The sequence below is a fragment of the Apus apus genome, chromosome 11 (assembly GCF_020740795.1).
Source record: "Apus apus isolate bApuApu2 chromosome 11, bApuApu2.pri.cur, whole genome shotgun sequence".
Lineage (NCBI taxonomy): Eukaryota > Metazoa > Chordata > Aves > Apodiformes > Apodidae > Apus > Apus apus.
In genome coordinates, this window is record NC_067292.1 from 4,976,092 (window position 1) to 4,998,590 (window position 22,499).

General features: G+C 38.1%; 1 protein-coding gene across 1 annotated transcript in view; it reads right to left on the reverse strand.

Moving 5' to 3' along the window:
* The window catches only part of BCO1 (beta-carotene oxygenase 1), a 61,976-nt gene continuing 39,477 nt past the window's right edge, over positions 1–22,499 (reverse strand). The window contains exons 2-12 of the mRNA XM_051629124.1: positions 15,343–15,496; positions 12,299–12,427; positions 10,816–10,945; positions 9,316–9,463; positions 8,292–8,439; positions 7,334–7,554; positions 6,204–6,461; positions 4,934–5,036; positions 4,020–4,114; positions 2,415–2,526; positions 1–1,780 (exon numbers count right to left, since the gene is read on the reverse strand). Of these exons, the coding sequence (XP_051485084.1) occupies positions 1,608–1,780; positions 2,415–2,526; positions 4,020–4,114; positions 4,934–5,036; positions 6,204–6,461; positions 7,334–7,554; positions 8,292–8,439; positions 9,316–9,463; positions 10,816–10,945; positions 12,299–12,427; positions 15,343–15,406 (1,581 nt within the window). The 5' untranslated portion in view covers positions 15,407–15,496 and the 3' untranslated portion in view covers positions 1–1,607. The remainder of the gene's footprint in view (positions 1,781–2,414; positions 2,527–4,019; positions 4,115–4,933; positions 5,037–6,203; positions 6,462–7,333; positions 7,555–8,291; positions 8,440–9,315; positions 9,464–10,815; positions 10,946–12,298; positions 12,428–15,342; positions 15,497–22,499) is intronic.

Sequence of the window (22,499 nt, forward strand, 5' to 3'; positions counted from 1 at the left end):
TTGGGGAATAAATGAATTAATTTATTACCAATAATTACCAAATCAGAGAAGCATAATGTGAAAAAAAAGTCTTAAGAACACCCTCCCCTCACACCTGCCTTCTTCTTGGACTTAACTTCACTCCCAGATTCTCTGCCTCCTCCCCACCAGCAGCGCAGGGGGATAGGGATGGGGTGTGTGGTCAGTTCGTCACTGGTCATATCTGCTGCTCCTTCCTCTTCAGGGGGAGGACTCCTCATGCTCTTCCCCTGCTCCAGCATGGAGTCCCTCCCACAGGAGATAGTCCTCCATGAACTTCACCAGTGTGAGTCCTTCCCATGGGGAACGGTTCTTCATGAACTGCTCCAGCATGGGTCCCTTCCATCCTCTCCACGGGGTGCAGTCCTTCAGGAGAAGCCTCCTCCCGTATGGGTCCCCCATGGAGCCAAAAGTCCTGCCAGCAAATCTGCTCCAGTGTGGGCTCCTCCCTCCACAGGCCTATAGGTTGTTCCAGAAGCCTGCTCCAGCATCGGCTTCACATGGGGCCATAGCTTCCTTCAGGCATGGGGTGCTCCATGGGGTGCTGGTGGGTATCTGCTCCACCATGGTTTTCACCACAGGCTGCAGTGCAATTGCTGCTCCAGTGCCTTGCGCACCTCCTCCCCTCCTTCTTCACTGACCTTGGTGTCTGCAGAGCTGTTTCTCTCACATATTCTCACTCCTCTCTTTGGCTACAATCACTGTTGTGCAGCAACTTCTTCCCCTTCTTAAATATGTTATCACAGAGATGCTACCACCATGGCCAGCTGGCTTGGCCTTGGCCAGCAGCAGGTCTGTCCTGGAGCTGGCTGGCATTGGCTCTGTTGGACATGGGGGAAGCTTCTAGCAGCTCCTCACAGAAGTCAGTCAGACCCTATACAGTGCTTAAGATTAAATAGCACTAAAATACAATTGAATGCTGCATAAAACCATAGATTCCACTTCAAGTTACTTAGTCTTGTCAACATAAAAGGGAAAAAACACACCATGAAATTATTAGCAAAGCAGGTGTTTTTTTTGTTTCTGAATCGGAAAGCTGTAGCACCTCAATGCAATACTTTGGTTATGGTTCAAGAAGAGTTCAAGAAATCAAGCACCAAGAGAACGCATTGCCATGAACTATTAGAATCATAGCAGATAGTTTATAGTGAGGTTTTCTGGCAGGAGGCAGCTTTCATCATGAGCTGCAGTCTTGAAACCATCCATCAAAGTTACATGACCTGCAGTCATACGTGACTCATGCCATGCATCACCCTATAAATAAAGTACTTCGTTTGCTCAGAAAGCTATATTCTATTAATATAAAATATTTCTTGTTACCTTTGTCTGCCATTCCCTGCCCCATGAGTTGTATACAAAATTAGCACTTAATCCTTTAGCACTTAATTCTTCTTTTCCAAGTGTGGACAAGTTGTGTGTACAATTATTTGTAGCAGAAGTTATTGCTATCTCTTAGAAGATATTATATAGAGAGATTGCAGAGATTATATTTAGTAATATATTGTCATAAGATAAGGTTGTTCCTGAATTATATCATGCCACATTCATTTGAAGGTTGTCTCAGTCTGTGTAAGTGGATAAATAGCATTTTATTCAGTTTCAGCCTTCAAGTTTTTCTCTGGTATAAACATTCCATGCAAGTCCAGATGCAATTCTACATCTACTGTGGCTCGGCCCAATTCTTTGAATGTTTTAGCATCCAAGACAAGTAGGAAGGGTTCTTTCTTTGGATCTGACATCACCACACAGGTCAGAACAATGCCTGTGACATACAAATGGAGAATTAGAAGCACATACTAGTTACACCAAGCAGAAAAAATAATGCTGTCAGAATTTTAGGACACAAACTGAAAGTGCTCCGTCAGTCAAGAACTCTATTGAGGGTGCTAAAGAACTAATGATTGCTTCTCTTCTCTGCTTTTTTCTGGTCTGCCTTCAGATCAGTGGGAAGGAAAAAAAACAAACCAACACTGACATGTGTGTCTGGCAGCTTTGGGACTCATCATTTCAGCTATTTGTCATTGGTCTTTGCAAGCAGGCACCTGAGAAGAGAACCCAATGGAAAACATGCAGTGCCACTTCATGTTGTCTTCTGTAACAACACTGACTTCCTACACCTTCAGCTGCTCCAAACTATTGATAAACTCAGCTTCAAGTCACTCTCTGGAAAGTCCTAAGCATTGCTTTTATTGTCTATGGCTACCTTAGCACATTACACAAGCTGATTTTGGTCTATTGTTGCTCTGTTTTTTGTCTGCAGGAGTAAAATGTCTAATTTTAATCTCAAGTGGCAGCATCAACCCAACTTTCTTGTTATGACTAAGAACAAGGAAACTTGCAAGACTTAATGCAAAACTCATGCAATCCCAGCTTTCAGAATGTTGTCATCATTTTACCATCATCCTCTTCTCTTGCATCAGGGCTGGGAACGAAAATGGGCTCAGATGGCCAGCAGTGGTCCTCTCCCCAGTGGAGCATTTCCTTCGTGTGGGTATTAAACTTTGCAATCTAAATTGTTGTGACCAGAAAAGAAAAATGTCAGTGACCCAGACAGTGGTTTGTTCCAAACACACAACATGAGCAGGCTGCTGGCAGGGGGGCCAAAGCTATGAATTAAGAAGCAACAGGGCATGTGTCATCACAAGAAAAACACACCTGGAAAATGTTGAACTTCAGAGTCATATGTAGTGGCTGCATAATCACACAAAATCCTTTTAATTTCATTTAATTTCATTAGATTACAATTGCACCTTTCAATTATGGGCTGTAAGCATTTCACAAATACTAAAAGATCATGAAAGAACCTTCACTACAGAAGCTGCCCTCACTACACAGAGGGAGGGTCCAAGGCCCAGAACATTTATGTCGCTTGCGCCAAATCACTGCAGTGATTCCTGAAAACAGGAAACAGGATTTCAACCTCCTGCTTTCTTATCCTGTGAATTATCTTCCTTTTACTGTGACCTCAATATTTCTCAAGGCCTTCTTTTGTTAAGTAGGATATATATGCCAGAGCAAAGGCTATTAATAGTTGTATGTAAAGATGAAACCAATGGGGCAAGAATTCCATACAGATAGTGGTATTTACTGAAGAGAGTAGAGATTTTCCCATCTCTAATGGGCCAAGTGCCTGGGCAAACCAACCACCAGTGGGGATGGCATTTTCAGTTCAGTTCTGTTAAGGCTTTTTCTCTACCCATACAGATGCAGTTTTAGTCTTTTCCCTTTTTTGACTAAATTAAAAAAAAAAACAAGACATGTTTCCACAGAAATCAAACTGTTTGAATTACTGGAGGAAGAATTAGGAAGAATTCTCCCTTCTAACCAAGATGACAGCAGTTTTGCTGGCAAACTTGACCTAAGGCTTATACATGGTGGTTGTTGTGCCTGCATATGTTAAAGAGCAACTGATGTGAAGTAAAAAATTTCTGACAGCATTTTTTATTATATTTAAGTCAAGCAGGATTATCTACACTGCAAATCACAAACTTGCAGATTTGTTTGAGGTACTGTCAGGTGTTCTGCACTGAATTTTCTTGCATCATGCAGAAATCCAGCTTAATTTTGTAATTAGTTGTGGTAATTATATACCAGAACCTACAGTGAATACAATTTGTGCTGCCTTATAGTCAGAGAACAAGAATGATAAAGAATGAGTTTGTCTGTACAATACACTTACTTTTAACTATTTATACTTTTCTTCTTAATCTGTTTGTACTCTAGGCTGTTTCCAGGGAAGCTGGCACCATAAAGCATTTGCTGTCCTCTAATACACAACTAGCTAGCAAAATATAAAGGTTTCTGAAAAACTGAAGCTTTAACTTGATGTTGAAAAAAACAAGTTTAGTTTCTGGCCTCAGAACCACACTGAATTTGCACATCTGAATGCAGGTCAGGCTATATTATGGGCCAAACGACTAAAGTGTGGTCTGCTTATAGCTGCTTAAATTTGATTTGTTTTCTATAAATACAATTCTTTACTTTGTAAATGGTAATTATACCTTTGTAGGAACTGGACTCCACTGGACTTCTGTTGCATAAACATACTTGTATTTTTTGCCATTATAGTCGTAGTTGATGCGAGGCAGTTCTATCCCTGGGCAAAAGAAAGCTCAAGACTTAGGAACAAGAGAAGAAAAATAACTCAAATCTACTTTTATATGTGTCAGTCCTCAGGGAGTTTTGCATGTGTTGCATGGATTTTGTGTGTCTAAATTTCTGAAAAGCTGAAGATGGATATTAACAGAACATACTTAAGCCAGTTTGTTAGTTCAAAAATGACAGTTTTTCATTCTTAAGGATTCATTATTCTAGAACTTATGAGGTTTGGGTTTTTTTCAGTTGTCTGTTTTTTTTCTTTCTTCATAAAGACATGAGATGTGAACATCTGAGATACCACTGGAGGTTACCATTCTAATATATTACTTCTGCTTTAGGTAAATATATATTCTTTACATATGCCTGTTATTATCCCCTGAAAAAAAGTTTAAAAATCCACTTCCAAGGACAATCTTTATAAAATACAACAATAATGAAGTTACTTTTTATAACAAACCGATTTAATTAAAAGTACTCTTGTAACAGGTAGATTTGCAAGCCATATTAATAGCTGCAAGATCAGACTTGGGTTCCTATGTTCATATAAAACTCATGTAACTTCAGACATTTCAAGAATTTCACTCTTGATAAATATATATCTGTGAGGTTCAGGGTCCATATATTACTGGAGAGATCCAGAGGAGATAAGTAAACAAGAGAAAGATGCTGTCAATATCTACACTAAACATATTAATTAAAAATGTCATTTCTCTTAGCTTTTTAAAGATCTTACATATATGACCAGCTATTAAGCATTATTACAATGTACCTGTGTGTGCCTAAGAACATATTTGGGATTACAACACGTATGTCTTACCTTGACATAGTATTTCAGGTTGGCAATAGATGCTGCCATCTCTCTCTTTTACAGCAGTTGCAGTAGATGGAATGGTGACTAAATTAGAACCTACTTCTGCATCCTGAAAAAGACATATGCTGAAAATGGAATGTGTCTCTAGGAGTGTGCTTCTGATTTAGATCTTTCATCAGGTTTGATATTAACATAGACAAATCTGGGATGAAACAAATAATCCACCCTCAAGAAGTTCAGTCTTAGGGTATTTATCTTGTAACATTAGATTCTGACATTTCATTAGAAATCTTGTTATACTCAGAGGATTTTAATATATCATAGTGTAATCATTCTGAATCACACTGAGCCTTTAGAAAGGTTTAGATAGACATGGCTATGTTCCAAAAGTGCAATAAATGGATTACATAGCCCGTGAATTTAATTAATGAAGATGGGTTTCAAGGAATTAGGTATCAAATTCCCACTAAAATTCACCAAGGTTAGTTTTTGTGCACCTGCTATAAGTCAAGTGCAAAAATAGGTGTAACGCACTCTGTTTTAAATGCACTATTGCTGAATTCTTAAGATTGCAGGGTACTTTGGGTAGCTGTTGTGATCCAACACATCTTTGATATTGCTGCAGAACTGTTTTTGAGACATGAACAAAGCAACAAAGTTCTATGATGCAGAAAGAAAAAAACATTATCCATTCCAAATCCATCAGGCAGAAACTTGCCCAAGTTGCTGTATAAAATCTTCCCTGCAAACAACAATGTAAAATGATGCTTTAAATTAAACTGAAAGATAAAAATCTTTCCTATTCCTGGTAAGTCTCACACTTTAATGATATCTTCTAATTTTAATAGAAGTATTGCAACAGTTGGGAACATGCACATATTCTATGTAGGCTTCCAGTAAAGTGTAAGAAACGGATTGTGCAAAACCTCATGCATGCCCTTCCAGTCAACAATCAAGTCGTCAAGCTATCTGCTCATATTTGATAGCATCTTCCAAATAATCTAACTGGTAAGGAAACGGCAAATGCTCAACAGCATTTCCTGTTCTCCATAAAGGATGGTATCAGAACCTAGACCCATGTAACTGTATGTCCAGCTGTTCATTGCCTTCTGTTATAATTCATACACACAACAAAACTCCTGCCCACTTTGTGAATATGTTAAAGAATCAGAAATTTGCATGTAAGGGCTGACAACTAATAAATCACCCATTATTCACAAGGGTGTTTTTAAAATTACTGATCAAACAACAGAATACAAAGCCATTTTCTCTCTACCTTATCATGCTGCAGAGGAACAACAAATCGTTTGCAGGTTGGTATGGAGGTCAGCTTGCTGTTCTTTTCAAAGTCTTTACTCAGGTTTTTTAAATAGAACATATCATATAAGCTATTGTCTGTATAGGCAATAACATCAAAAATAATGTGGCCATCCTCTTCATAAGCATTTATGTGGTGAAAAAGCACCATGGCATCAGTATAAAACTTGGTGGATACTTCTTTTTTAGTCTTCCTGTCTACAAAGTGAAACCAAGTCTGAAAGATAAGAAACATTATTTATAAACATTAATGATCAGCAAATAGATATTGAGGAAACTTTTTTCTAATGGTAGCCATCAACATTCTAATGTATTGTGTGTTTCTACTAAAGCTTATTAAGAATTCAGGATTTGCTGCTAGGAGACAAGAGGTTACCTGAATACCAAAAAATGCAGGAGTATAATCAATGTGGAAGTGCTTTGAACTCATTTTACTGTTGCAAGTTACTGTTTGGGCTAGGCTGAGGATGGAAGTACTTTGGTAAAACCTGGAAAAATCCTCTGTTCTATTTTTAAGCTAAATAAATCTGCCTTAGTCCAGAGTCTCTGCAGCACTCTGTTCTGGTGTCCTCTACCCCAGCATGCCCCACTAATTGATAGCCAGAGCACATGGAAATAAAGTCCTCAGAAAACAGGTTTTTTCCTCAGTTGCCACTGTGAAAGACTCTCCTTTTACTGGATGCAGGCTTTTCCACCAGTCTGGCTCTCCTTTCTGGTGCAATGGATCCAGAGCAGGTCTCATTCACAAGATACAGTAAGTTTTTTGTTTGGGCCAGGAGCAACTGTGTGTGTCTGGGATGCTAGTGTGGTTTTGAATTTCTCTGCTGGCACACAATATTTCTAACAATGCCAAAATCTCCTCTTTCCCAAGCACTTCAGCATCAGATACTTAATTGTGAAATTTCTGGAGATGGGAGATAGTATTAAAGAAATACAACTTCTAAAAAAATTAATAATTGTGCAGCAGGAAAGCTAAGGGTGGAAGAAAAATGAGGGATTGCTGAAATTAAGGAACCAGATGAAAAACAGAACAGTGTGGAAGAGGTTACAGGCCTGGCTGACCCCATTACCCAGCATTAGGAAAAATACCTTATCTTCCTTATGAAAGGAAAGGCAGGAAGCCCAGTTCACACCTCGGATGTAAGCAGTTGCCATTTTGACAATATCCAGTTTGAATGGCTGCTCGACGAAGACAATGTAATTTTCTGTGATCCCAAAGCTATGGTAGTAGCTTGGGTGGAGCAGGGAGCGAGAAGGGATAGAGCAAACTACTTCCAGGTGGTTAAAACAAGATTTCTTCTTTTCTTTTTCTGAACATAAATGATAAAAAAAAATAAAAATCAGATTTATAATAACTTCCAAACCAATCTTCTGCTTGGTTTTCTCCCATGTATCAAGTAGGAAAGAACAGGTTCCTCTCAGTTTTATTTGTATTATTCTGTTAAGAAAGTGGCTTGTTTCCTCCTGCAGAATTAACACAGATGTTTGCATGTGACTGAAACAACACAGTAATTATCATAATGTCAGATTCTTTTAAGCAGAGATGCCTCACCTTAGTATTTGATTCCAGTGGTTACTGTCTTCAGTGTATTAGGTATTGGTATTATGCTTCCCTATAATCACAGTATCAGCATTTTAAAAGCATTTTCATTTATGAAGAAAATTAATTGTTACTACTTCAAGTTATACATACTGTCTTTTAAATAAAATAGTTCCAGTTCATCCTCCTGTACATCATAATACAGGGAATGGAAATTCTTCTAAAATAGTTCATTCTAGTCCTATGCTAAGTAGAATTCTTCTACAGCAAATTCTTCTGAAAGCAATGTTATTCATACTGAAATGCCCTGTTTACACAGTATTGAAAGGAAATCTTTATAACAGGTTCCAACATACCCAGACAGGCTAAGCAGGTAACATTAAATTCACACTTAATTAAAATTAAATAACAAATGCCATCAGTTTCTAGAAGAGCTGTATTACCACTCCTTAGCCTCAGAAGAAAAATTGCTAACAAGTTTCTAGAAAATCCTGATATTTGTCTTACCTGGCACAGAGGGAGGAATCTTAAATAGAATGTATTTTGTTTTCCCTTTATCAACTATTGAAGTGCCCATGTTGAGAATATTTCCAGTGCTGTCATAGTGTGGGTGAGAAGTTGCCACATTTACAGCTACATATTTGCTGTAGTCAACCTGGAAAATGATACAATAGGAGATTTTAGAGATGTGTAAAAGAATTAAAATTTAGCTCAGCGAACACCACAAAACCATCAGCTTTTTAGCACTGGCAGCCTTTTATTGGCACCCTATTTTCAAAAGGCCTTGAAACGTAAACAGTTCTTCCAAGGGAGTTACGTGGGTACTGAGATGATTTCTTAATTCAAGGTTTAAACAAGTTACAGAATCTGAATTACATTGACCTCTCCCTTGCAGTCACATAACATAACAGGAGAATTACCTGAAGAAGTGGCCCTGCAAATGCCCATTTCACTCTGAAAGCAGTTTATTTAACAGGGCTATGAGTCTAGCAATCTTCTAGAGCAAAAAGATTCCTATTTGATGTAAAGCTTGGAAATTGTATTCAAGCTGTCCTGCTTGCTAGAAAAAACTCTGCATAGTTCAATGTCAAGATTTCATTTTAATAATTAAGTAATATCTTGCATAAGGTTCTTGAAAAGTAGTCATATAACTGACTTGCTGAATTGTTAATTATATAAATCAATTAATAACTACAGATACATAATCATGGAAATAATAAAAAATAATCATGTTATGATCGTGATATGTGATATTATTCCTGCAGCCTTGCTAGAATATGTACACAAAAAATTGCCCAAAGCTCAGCTTTTCCCAGACTACTTGGGATTTAATTTTGAACTCATGAGTTCTAAAAAGATGTGGTGTCTTCACTGTTCCACTTTACCATGATTTCAAAAGTATGGAAAAGTAGAAGAAGAAAAGTGTCTTCACAGTTTTGTGTCCTGCATGTGTTAAAGGATCCTTATGAGTCAGCCTGAACCTGTATTCATGAGCAGATAAGGAATCAGGATGACAGGCAGTCATTTATACCTTTTCTAGTGTCTCCAGAGTCTGCGGATTAATTTTCCTGATGAAGTTGGTCTCACTGGTAGCATAAAAATCATCCCCATTTTTCATAATGTTGATCAGGCAGTTGTCCGTGAACTCAGGAATGGTGTGAGACAAATAGGAGAATGCCCTGTACAGAGGGAAATTTCATATGGGTTCATTAGAGCAGCAGAAGCTCTACTGCCTTTTAACCCCTGGTGGAAAAGGACAGGGACTACTTCAATGCCCTTGGCCTGGACATGCATACAACTGTTTTTCCATACCAAAATGGGCACCCAGACCCAGTCCTGCTGTCAGCTGCAACATACCCACTGGTTTATCAGGATGGGCCAAATACACACTCTCCTGTGTGCAACTTGTGAGAAACTGGCCTAACAGTTTCTACCTAAAAGCTGGTAGGTTTCTCAGTGTATCCCTTCCTAGAATAGATGGATTCATATACTCCCTGATGGAATATTTTTGTTCCTGGTGTTTTCCATACCACAAATATGATTTCAAAGGGGATCCAACATCACATATGTGCTTGGCAGTTTTCCTTATTAGTGCGGATTTTATCATATTCATATGAAGCCAAGACAAAGTTGCTTATATCCCTTTCAACTTTAAAATGCCAGTGTTACCCTGTAACTGCTGGAAAAGGGAAGGAAACATCTTATCTCAGGGTAACAACTGACAACATATCAACTTTTGTATTCATTATCCATGCATATGCTCTTACTAGGTATCAAATCAAGGTCATTAGAGATAGTTCAGCTGGGAAGAGCTGGGTGAGCTACTTGCATTTGTCAGGGAACAGGGACAGCCAGTTTTACATGACAGATGATAACAGGAGGATGATTCACATACAGCCCATCATCCTTACTTAACAGTATGAGAGCAGCTCCTGCAGTGATCCCAAGGGGTTCTGATTTGAACAGAAGGTTAGCTCAGGCCCATGGGTGCAGTCCTTCAAAGTACTGCATTTGAATCAAGAAACTATTCAATTTATTATTATTATTATTATTATTATTATTATTATTATTATTATTATTATTATTATTATTATTATTATTATTTTATTGTAGAAGTGGTCTTTAATTCAGAAGTTTTTCTGGTTGTTTTGCTTTTAAAGTTATTGATGCTTTCCTTCTTTTTGTTCAATAAACTTTTCATGAATTTCTTCCCAACTCTTAATATTTTCCTTTCTGGCTTCGAAACACTTGAAAAAGAAAGTATTTGGATTTTCAAAATTACAACAGAATCTACTTGCAATAGTGAATAAAACAGCCAGCAGTGCTGATAAAGTGAATTTAAAATATTTGCCTTAGAATAACCCATAGAGAGTATATCTCTGGGCATATCCCTTTGCATTTTCATTATTTAGCAATTACAAATTTACAAAAAAATTCTGTATTTGTAAATATGTGTCAAGGGTAAACAGAAAGACAACTGTGTTGCAGGGAGAAGCAGACAGAAGAATCTTTTGGGAAAAGCATTGCTTACTTGGCAAATATGTTTTTGCATGGATCTGGATAAGCCATAGTCCCAAACTCAGACACCACAATTCGGTTTGCTTCTATATTGCAGTTGTACGTGTCACTTCGGAGATACTTACTTCTGTAGTAAACTTCACCTGACAAAAGCCAAACAAGTTTCAATAACGTTTGATCCTGAGTTCTTTAGAAAAGTAGCACAGGTAAAGTCAGAGAAAGTTCCTCAAGCAGATGTCCCTCAGCTAAGAAAGTTTGCAATGAAACAGACAATGCCACAAATGCTTTTTCTGGAAGGCTTCTTCAGCTGTCTAAGGAGCCCAAGGCTGCTCCTCTGGCTGCTGAGGTTGGTAAAGATTTGTCTTCCTTGATTCCCAACACACTTAAGACAATACTTGGGGACTTGGGAGGGGAAAGAAGGGGTTTGAATAAACTCTTCCAGTAAACCAAAACAATCTGTGTCAAAATTATTGCAGGAAAAATTTCGTTATGAGAGAGTAACAAATTGCTGGAAGGAACCCATGTCTATCCTAAACAATTTAATGGATCACTGTGCTTGAACTAACTGAGCTCTGTTTGGTTTAGGTAAGTAAAATATACTGGTAATTAAAAAAAACGCTGGTCATTTATAGGCTATTTTGTCAAGGATGTAGACCTGGACAGGCAAGGAGATTATGCAGTTGCATTAAACATCTCCAATTACAGGAATGGAGACTGAAAAATAAACACTAGGCATGGAGGATGATAAGAGTAAAACCCAGTTATTTTACAGATATGTACTTTTTTCAGCAAGAATCTAGGTGTAAAACATCCTGCTTCACACTGTAAAACAGCTGAATTGATAGAAAATGCTTGAACTGAAAACAAAAAATGAAGCTGTTTTGGATAGAGGAGCTGCCTGTCTTCCCTCCATAAGAATGACAAGTAGGAGGACTGCTTGTAGGGGTGTCAAGTGTACAGAAGTGAGGTTTGGTATGTGAAGTGACACACTGGCCCAGTTCCTCTCCTGGCAGATCTTTTAGCTGCAAGCAAATCTTCAAGGGGGAATTTAGTCTTCCTGAAACTAGGTTGTTCATCCACAACAGAAAAACCTCTGGATATTACAGTACTTTTGGTTGATCCAATTTGAAACAATAGAGGTTTTTCTTCCTCTGGGTGGATAGCAAAGGCTGCCCTGCAGTGACCTGCTCAGGGCTGGATGCAGGCTGTCCTGCAGTGCAGACAATATTGAACTTGGACACTCTGGAAACAAGGACAACACAATCTGTCTGTGATAAGGGCTCTGCAGAGGTAGTACTGCTGCTGTTGCAGAGAGGGAGGTGTGAGTGTGTCTGGAAAGACCTTCCCCAAAGCAGTTACCACCTCCCCACACATGCCACTCTGCAGATTAAACCTGCAGCATTCTAACACTGCCCAAACTCAGAACAGAATTAGCAATGTAAGGCACTGACATCTGGGTTGCTCAGCTTTTCCTCATCTGATGTGCAACAACTTACCATTTTTGAATGTGAAACTGTGCAGCAGAGCCAAGCCATCAAACCAGTGGTTGTACTTCATGTCCCCTATGGTGTGCATCCCTGGGCCATTTCGGAGCAGTGTCCCTTGCAACCAAGGGGGCAAGTGGCCTATAAACAAAAAAGGAGATACCAGAATCCATTCAGGTAGCTGAGGGGCAAGTTACATGACAATTTTCCTAAGGGCATAGGCTTTGTATAGGCAGACAGGTTATGGGTGTAAGTCAAGCTTTGTAATAGCATATAATTATGTTGGAGTATGTTAACTAAAATATGATCTGCTTGAAAATGTGGTCCTACTAATATTCTGCATGAGATTACTATAAGAAGATGAGATTGCTGGAATGTAATTTTCTAAATATCAGGAAGCAATTTAAGTTGGACCTTTCTTGCACTCAGATTTTAAAGTGATAACTTTAAACACTTTTACTCATGCCAGGAAAAGCTAGAGCTTATCAGAAACAAACATATTTTATAGGTTATATGACGCACATTGGTCTCCAATACATCCATTTAAATTTTGGGCTAAATAAATTCCAGTAAAAACTTCATTAATTAAATTACACAGCATAATGTAGTGTCATTCTGGGAGTGCTTTTGTGACACCAGTCAGCATATTGCTGTTTTGAACACAAATAAAGGGTAGAAATAAGTCCTGTTGAGGTTTGAATAAGAAATATTCCTCATCAAATCCCTGCAAGAAATGCATTACCTACCATTTGACACACAGAGTAACAATTAAAGAATGTCATTAGGGTTAAGAAGTTGTAGAAAAGTATATCAGATATTAAACTAAAAACTTCACATGCTTTTTTGTGTGTATGCCTCCTGTGAGAACATTTAAGATTCCAGACTACTTTTCCACACAGCTCCTGCACTGAACATTGTCTCTCCATAAAAAGCTTTTCAGAAATTTTAATTCTCCTTATCGTTTAGTTTGTGAATATGTTGACACACACTTTCTCCCTTTACAACAGATAGAAATGTTCTCCTATGGGAATACTCCATTTTGTCAAAGCTGATGCAATTGCAGAGAGGTAACAATTGTTTTGCTGAAAGACTCCCTGAAACCCTAGAGGGACTTTGGCCACTTTCTAAGAGAATATTCGCTGAAGTTGGAGCTTTTTAGGTAAGGATGACAAGGACAATTGCTATTTCTTCAAACAAATTAAATCAAGGACATCAGGAAAAAACATACAAAAGCAAAGGAAGGATAGGGATTAAATGTCATTTATACCTAAAATATATCCCCAGTCAGGCTAATCAACTAGTACCACAAAACTCACACAGCTCCATTAGGGTCCTTCTTCTGGGATCCACGAGGAAGTTAAAAAAATGTTGACACAATGCATGAACTTTCATCATAATCATCATTATTAATATTACTACATTCTGAAAAAGCCTTGAAAACCAAACCTTACTTGCCTTTCTAATACAAGAAGTTCCAAAGCAATAATTATAGCACTTTTTTGTACTTTAATACAGGTAATCACACAAAACTTGAGCAATTAAAAATAGTTAGTGAGAAGACAGTGAGGAATAATCCAGTGTCATTTCTGGCGTAATTCTAGCATGAAAAGCATGGAGCAAATGGTCATCTTGTGAGATTCTTGGATTAAAGTTCTTCTTAGTGGGAATTAAACATTTCTGTAAATCACACTGGGTACCAATCAGCAACCTAAAGTGCTCAAAGAGCTTGAAAAATCTGGACCTTGTATCTTTTTTCTTCATACTTTTATCTGAAGTGGAAATAATGATACTTTTCTGTACCACATGAGGACAAAAGTGACACAGTAAAGGATCAAATATTTGGAAGTTTATAAACTCTTATAGCAACAGAGACTCATGCAATCACATGGCTGTGCAGTGTTTAGAAAAGCATGGGTTAAATCACTGCTGATGTTAGAAATATGGGGTCGTGTATATGATGTACATGTTGCAGAACAAGGAGCCAAAATAGTAGCAGAGCTCAGAGATGGCAAAATATTTAAAGAGGCCAAGGTTCTCTTTAGCCTTCATAACTGGTAAATAATGAATCATCATTCCCAATGAAGGAATATTTTGTGTACATAAATTTGTTTACTAAGATGCACAGTCTTTGTTCAACTAAACCATTCTGTAACACAGTTCAGGTGTGATAAATGGGTTGTTTGCAGACAACTTCAAATGTTTCAGCACATAAACCCACCACAAATTATAACAAAACACTTCATTTGTCTTCAAACAAAATCTTTTCCAATTCAGCCATCAAACTTAACAACAAAATCATGCAAGTTTTAATTGTCATCTTTTTAACTGTCATACTTGGGAGGTGACTTTAAAATTGGTATTGGATGCCTACCATTTCTTGGACTACCTAATTAGAAAGACAGCATGGATTTACAACTGCAACAAACCTTTTCTATAGCTGTGGCAAAAAAAAAAAATCTTCTATAAAGTAAACAAAGCAGTAAAGACAACAGATTGATCAAGCATTCATCCCTCGAGAGCCACTTTAAACTGTCTTGCTGAAGGATACTCCGCTTGTTTAGCTGGATTAAATTCTGAACCCTCTTTTTAAAGGCACACAGTAGCATCCATTACTGCTGCTTTTCTGCTCAGAAATAGGGCTGCTGAAGACCCTCACCTCGAGTGACTCCAGGAGGCAAGGAAAAGCGCGAGCAGACTGCGGGAGGGTAGGGAACGGTTACAGAGAAGAGAAACCGAAAGCCTGAGCAGAGCCATTGGAGGGAGGGGGGGGGGGGTCAGCAGATTAAATCCCACTTTGTCCCTCACCACCAACTTCAGTGAATCCTGTTCAAACAGACTCTTTTGAAAAGTACACAGAAATGTCCATGAAGTGAGGAAAATCCCACAGTCAGGGCACAAACGTTATCGGAGGTCAGTCCTTTCAACAAAACACACTAACGTTTTTCACTCTCTCCGTTGCCCTTTCCGGTGCTGTCTTGGGTGAACAAGTGTTTCAGTGCTACGTATTTGAAAAATGCAAAGCAGCTGCACGTATTAGAACATTTTCTTTGGCTTACCTTGCACCTCAGCTTTTATGGGCTCTGGATGTTCTTCTTTATTTCTACCGAATATTGTATCCATGTCCCTGATAATAAACAGCTTCTGTGTCCTCTCCCCAGGCTCCTGCTGCCGTAGTGGTTCCCTCTTCTCTGGGCTCAGAACAGCCCTTTGCTGTTACATACAAAAGTAAGGTCAAAGTGCAATGGGAGCTACTGGCTGGTGGTTTATAGATTGACAATTTTGTAATAGCTGGTTGTTAATCCCCAGCACATAAACTACAGTTCTTGCACATTCTCATTAAAATTAACTCTTTCACTGGTTCAAAGGAGAAGTAAGAAAAATGCGACTCGCTTTTTTTTGCTCCTTGTGAACCTGTGTGAAGCAGCCAGGCACACTCAGGAGGCATGTAGAATGAAATTGTAACATCACCTTCAGCATTTCAGATAAAATTTTAGACACAAGGGTGCTTGTCCTGTTTGGCAGGAAGGGAGAGGGAAAATAAATTCTCTACTCACTGTTCTGAATTTGGCTCTTTGGAAGAGGCAAACATTTTAGAGCAGGGTGTCATCCTTTTCTTTCCATTCTGGGAAATATAACCTGGACCATTCAATTAATTAGCCAAATATCATCACTGAATAGTCATGTGCTGTATTTCTTTATATACAAGCTGTTCCAGAGTGAAGTGAGTGGCATATCTTTGAATTATATGTCTTTTCACAAATAATCACTATAACATATTCTCCCGTATGTGACCTGTATCCATTCCATAAAAGTGTGGCAGAAATCATTACAAATAAGGGGGATTTTTTTGGTTTTGTTCCTCGATAAGGTACTTAGCTGAGTTCAATGTTATTGATTTTAAAATCCTCTAGGAGAAGAATTATTTCAATATAAAGCATGTGATTGCAGAGCAAATCATAGGCTCCATTGAACATGAAGGATGAAAAGATTCTTTGCACAATTATATATTTTACAATTTCAGAGAAGGCTACCTTACATTCCAATTTTTTCAGCTAAATGCCCATTGTCCCCAGAATGTTTTAACAACAGCTCTTAAGGCTGACTGATTTTAAAAAATATGTATTTATTTTATTTGAAAAACTATTTGTGCTGCACTTGACAGCTCTGACACACCTGTTATACGCATACATTGCTCCTCTCTTCCTAACCTGTTGTCTGTCTGATGGCCTGTCTTCACATGGGGAGCTCACCAAGACACCATGCCCTGGAAAGCACTGACAGAAGCAGGTGATAACAAAATTAAAAAAAAAAAAAAGATTAAAAAAGAAAATATGTGGGGTTTGTTGGAGTCAGTAGTATTAATAAAGAAACAGCAGGATTGAACCAGAAAACTGTGGGAGAGGAAGGGTATCAAAATACACATCTGCAGATGTATATACATAAACATACAGGCATACAGATTATATGTGTGCATACATATACATGCGTATATGTGGGAGTGTGTGTGCATTGAGAAGTTGACTTACTTGTATAAACAAAGCCAAGTGAGGGATTTTTCAGCAATGTGAGAGACTGAAAAGGATCTGGCAAAAAACCAAAGCTGTCTAACTCCACTTCCACTAAGCCACAGGGCCATTTTCTCTGTCCATAACGTTCTGCTTTGTTTTAATATGTTCTGTTCAGCATAGCTGCATCCATTTACGTGGCCACAGCTCTTAATGCTACCGTTTTAATTATCTGCCCTGTGAGTGGTCTAATCTGTAACAGTACTAATAAGATTTCCATAGAGAAAACAAGCAATAAAAAAGATTAATTCAAGCCACTTTTGCCCTTCTCCACCATGGGCGTTCATATAGTTTAAGGTTCAGCCAAGATGAGATAATTGGAAGCCTTGTTAAAAGCTCTTTGAATGGAAGAACAAGGAGCTGCAGATATTCAACAGCTTTTGAAATAAAACTGGGTGTATTTTGGTAGCTAATTTCAGGTGCTTGTGCCTGAAAGTCTTGTCTCATATTTTGTACAACTTAAATAAGGAGGTCTTGCAAAGTTTATTTTCCCTTATAACTTCCTTTTCCTTTAAAACACCTTTTTTTGTTGGCTGTTTGTTTGTTTGTGTTTTGTTTTGTTTTGTTTTCATTGTGATTCTATGATTTCCCAAGGCAGGGGAGCTGGGTAACTAAATTTCTAGTAGAACAGTAATGTAATTTCCACATGTCTACCTTTGTACTCTTGGTTCACTTACACAAGAAGCAAATAATTGCCTTCCAAATCACAGATAGCAATAGTATTCTTCTTATCTCTATATTGAGATATACTCAATATATTTAATCTACTTTAATCTCAAACTTTCTCTTATAAAATTAGAGTTCTAATTAAAGCCCATTAACAAAGGTCAGATCACCTGAATATGGCTTTAAACTCTTCTAAGAACTTTCAACTATCAACTGTTGGCTATTATTACCAAAGACTCCAATAGTCAAACAGATATAAACTTAAAGAGTTCTTGCTGAAATCCCACCAGTTGCTATCTCACTGCACCAGAGATACAAGTTCTAATCTTTGTTAAGTACTGTTATATTGACATGATCTCATTTCAAGAGAAATGCCACCAGACTATCTAGAAATACTTCTCTTGAACTGTCCAAGTACAATTGCAAGCACAAACTACTAATCTGGTTTGTTCAAATTTAAATCTATTATTCTGACCAATTTTTGTCTCATTGAAAACAGTTTTGATACTGGTTTGATCAGTCTTGTTTGGATCAAAATAATTATTTTTGTGATTTTTTTTTTTAATGAGGTTTTAATTTTTTGTGACATTTTGGTGAGATTTAACTATTTGTTGTGATTTAAAAAAATAGTTTTCTTTTACTACAGCCATGTTTTTAAATAAATATCACCAGAAGTACTGATCTGATCATTTAAATAAAAATATTATATAACTTAGTATTAAAAGTCTCCAAGTGCTGAGGCATAGAAGTGCTGGCCCACCCATACTAATATCCAACCTGACTGAGCCTGCTCAGTCATCATAATGCCCAAGCATTTAAGTGCCCACACATTTAAACACTAGACATTCAAACAAGTAAACAGCCAGAGTATCCACATAAACTTAATCACTGTAAGACTTTTATAACCTTATCTGCACCTTTCAACATCCCAAGACTATTTACATGTTTTAATATTCAATATGTTATGCAGTTCAGTGATGTGTTTTCAAGTGGGCAGAACAATATGAATGCTGGCATTAACTTCCGTGACTGAAGGTGTAGAAATGGTGTTGCAGACATTTACAGTCCCAGAAGTTAATGCTGCTACATATTGTCCTACCTTTTAGCCTACTGTACGTTTTTGGAAGTACACAAAAACTAAAAAGAACTGTTCAGACAACATCTGAGTGCAGAGTGATAACACAAAAGCAGTGCTCCTGAACTGAGGGACTGCTGGACTTCCAGTCCCCTCATTATAGGGATAGTGAAGCTGGTCTCTTTTGTAAGATGTTGGATATCTGTTGATGAGAGACATTACTAATTTAAACAAATTTAGCACAGCTTTTTTCTTTCTGATTCCATGTCTTGTAAGGTCAGAAATAGCTCATAACAAGGAGAAGAAAAATGCAAACCAAAATTAAATAAAACAACAAGAGGAAGCTGGACTGCCTTGGAAGTCTGACCAGTCTTACACTTAGGGAAATTTGGAGTGACTGCAAAGGCACCAGTGGAGTTGTGATGGCTGTAGATTCAGATCCAAGCAAATGGGGCTTTTTGCCTTTTTGTGTGTGCCAGGAAAAGTTCAGTTCATTTGTATCTACCAGTTAATGTTTTACTCATAGAGGACACCTTTAATCCTTAGAACAGTTCTCTTATTAAGATATTAAGGTAATGGCACATCTAAATTGTGCCACGTAGTCAGTCATGATGACAAGAACACATGAGGTGTCAGCAGATGCTTCAGATAGCTCTGCTGTTTTCTATGTGAATTCAAGGCTACCTTCAGCCATCAGTAACCAAGCTTGATTAATGTTCTTATAGTGCACAGTCATCTTCTTCTTCCTAACTAGAGTAGAATTCCTGCTGTGGAAGGCAATAAAACACAGGAACTAGCTGGGAAAGAAGGAGGTACTGAGGCATCAGCTGCGTGGGAGGTGAGGAAAGTCAAGCTACAAGCGCAAAGGCAATAGTAGATGATTCTGAAGGGACAGTTCCTAGGAGAAGATCTTCAGGGACATATCCAGGTACCAGTTGTGCCAGAAGGTAACCATATACATTCTATAAACAGGAATTATATTCAACCCAGCAACTCCTGAATGTAGTCTTCCTTATCTTTATCTTGACCCCATTATACCAGGCACAAACGTCTAATTTAATTACTGCACCCTGTAAAGATAAGAATTGTTTTCCCTGTTTTTCTAAACAAGATAACATCAAAATTGCACCTTGGCAGGGCTCACTGGTAAGTTCACTGTGTTGCCACATGGAAAATTAAACAGTAGAGCAATAACAAAACCAAACCCTTTTCAGTCAGCAAATAACTGGGTCTCACTATCAGGACAAGTAGCCCAGGAGAGTAGCAAGGAAGGAAGACTGATTGTGACCCACCTTCTTAAACTAATTAGCAGATGGGCTTTTTTAAAGCCAGCTGGAGAGATGGAAGATGTAGGTGTACCTGTGGGCTTTTCTCCATCCACTTCCAGACAATCTGCTCAGTATTCAGTTCTTCCTACCTCTTTAGGTAATAATGAAACAGATTTTTCAGGAGGCTGTTCTGTGCACTGCAGAGATGTATGGGATGTACTAAAATGCACTGCACATGATCCTGTCTCAAAGTAATAATACCTACAAGTAATCTCTTTTCTACCTCAAAGTAATATAAATCAATTTTACATGTATATGAATATTCAATTCATAGAACAGAGATGTATTTCTATTCCTGATAAAATCTATACATTTAATTCAGTAATATTCAGGAATGTGAAGATGGTAATGTCCTGCTATAGAGAGTAAATTTTCTTGCTCTTCCTCAAGGCAAATGAACCACAGCCAAAATGAACGGGGTGGTGGTGGGGGTTGATTTATTCCTTCCCCTTGGCACCTCTTCACTTCCTTAACTCTTCAAATCTAGTACTTTCTGGCCTCTATTAGCAATTGTCAAGCTGTTCTGCTGTACTGCAATGCCCTTTTGAATCACAAGATGTTCTTAGGCCATCATGATGCAGCTGTAATCCGCACTAGGGTGCAAACCACAAACATCCTCAAGTCAGCGGCAGCACCATACCTGTCCTCCTTGTCTGTGCACCCAGCTCTCCAAAAGCCCAGTGAAACTCTGCAACTGATTTTTCTCAGGTCTGGGACAACAAAGTTCAGAAATAGAAAAGTCTTAGAAATTAGCTGTGTTGTCCTAATAGCAGCTGGGGAAATTTGCAGTTGGATTCAGGGTGTCCTGAACTATAGAGCTATGGATTACATTGAACAAGAATTCAGGCTTGTATTTTTTCAAAAATTGCAATCCAGTGCCTGGTGCCTAATTTAGGGCATGAAAGGCTGGTTTGCAAAGGTGTCAAAGTAAGCCTACTGCACCTGCATATGGTAGATAAGCTTTGTCTGTGCTCATCTCCTGTTCTGTAAGAATTTTGCCATATAAAGCTAAACTTTCCAAATGTCCTAATTTACAGATATAAGCTTAGATTAAATGAAAAAAAAATAATAAATGGTGCTTATGAGTACTTTTGAGATTTGGCTACCAAAACAGAGCTGCTTTTAAAGGGTTCAACTTTTAGGAGTGGTGAACACCACCTAGAAGGTTCCCTTCTCAGTGTAGGCCAACATTATTTTTTTGACACCTATTAACTTTTTCAGCATTGTAAGCAAAACCAAAATTTGCTTCAGTTTTCTGAAGCTTCAACAGCTTCTACTTCCAACAACAACAAAAACTAACAAACCTTCAAGGATGCATTTGAAAACCAGGAATAAATCCTTCCTTATTGTATTTTGTGACTTTTTATATAGCACAATACTTTTCTGAAGACACTTTGTCTTGATGGCTGCCATCTGGTGTAGCTCATAAGGGCAAGTTAGGACACTTACAGAGTTCTGCAGAGCCCCCTAAAACATATCTGAGGAAAATGAAAGACTTATTCCCAATGACACGAGAGAGTTCACAAACAAAGGAGGTGTTCACAGCTTTATCGCAGCCTGGATTGAGGGTGTGAAAATATTGAGAAAGCTTTGTCACTAATTTCTAGCCAAAGCTTGCAAAACACGATTGCTTTGTAAGCCTTATTTTAGCTGGGGAGTATGTTTCAGTTTAAGTCACCGGCAACATAACACATGCTGTGAGGGTGGCTGCTACACTAGACTTTCAGGCAGCGATAACTGAACAAGGATTAACAAGTCTTTGCTATATACAAAGGGCTCCTAGTTCCTTAAAAACAATCCTTCTCTACAGACTTTCTTTTGCAAGTCGGCCCCAGTTCTTCAGAACTAGGCAACAGGCAAACAAAATCCAGCAAGTGAAGGGTTTTGGTGTATCCAAAATCTGTATAGCTGACATTATGCATGACACTTCCCTGAAGTTACTGGAGTTGCTTTATAATACCTGTTTGGGGTCAGTTATGCTCCCATAGGCAGCCAGAGAGGAGAACTTACAGTAATTGCCAGCCAACCCTTGAGACAGAGGCAGCTTTAATTAAGCACTTCCATGAGTGCCTTTTGAAACAGGCAACATGAGACTAAACAGCAAGGTGCACAGTTTTGTCTCTTGCACACTAACATATGTGACTATTTCAGTAACTTCTCAAACTATTTAAATTATTTAAGTTCAGCAAGCAAATAGCAAACCAAAACAAAGCCCCAAACCATAAACCATTATGCTGTGAAGCCTCCATGTAGATTTCTGACACAAGAAGACTATTTTTAAAAAATGTCTTTCTGTTAAGGAAGAATACGAAGGGCATGTTTCCTACAAAATGGTACATTCAAGAAGCACAGTTTATTTGAAATCAAGCCATTTTTCATTTCTGAGTGAAAAGGGCTTTTGAGAATTTTGTCTCTTCTTCAAGACACTAGTTGCTAATTTTGATGCTTTTAAAGCATGTAAAATGCTCTTCTCCTCCTTGTGGCAAGCAGAATAAACTGACAGACTGCTGTGCTGGCACTAAAATAGATGAAATCAACAAACTGCAAAAGAGGGAAGTGGTCTTTCTTCCATTCCCCAT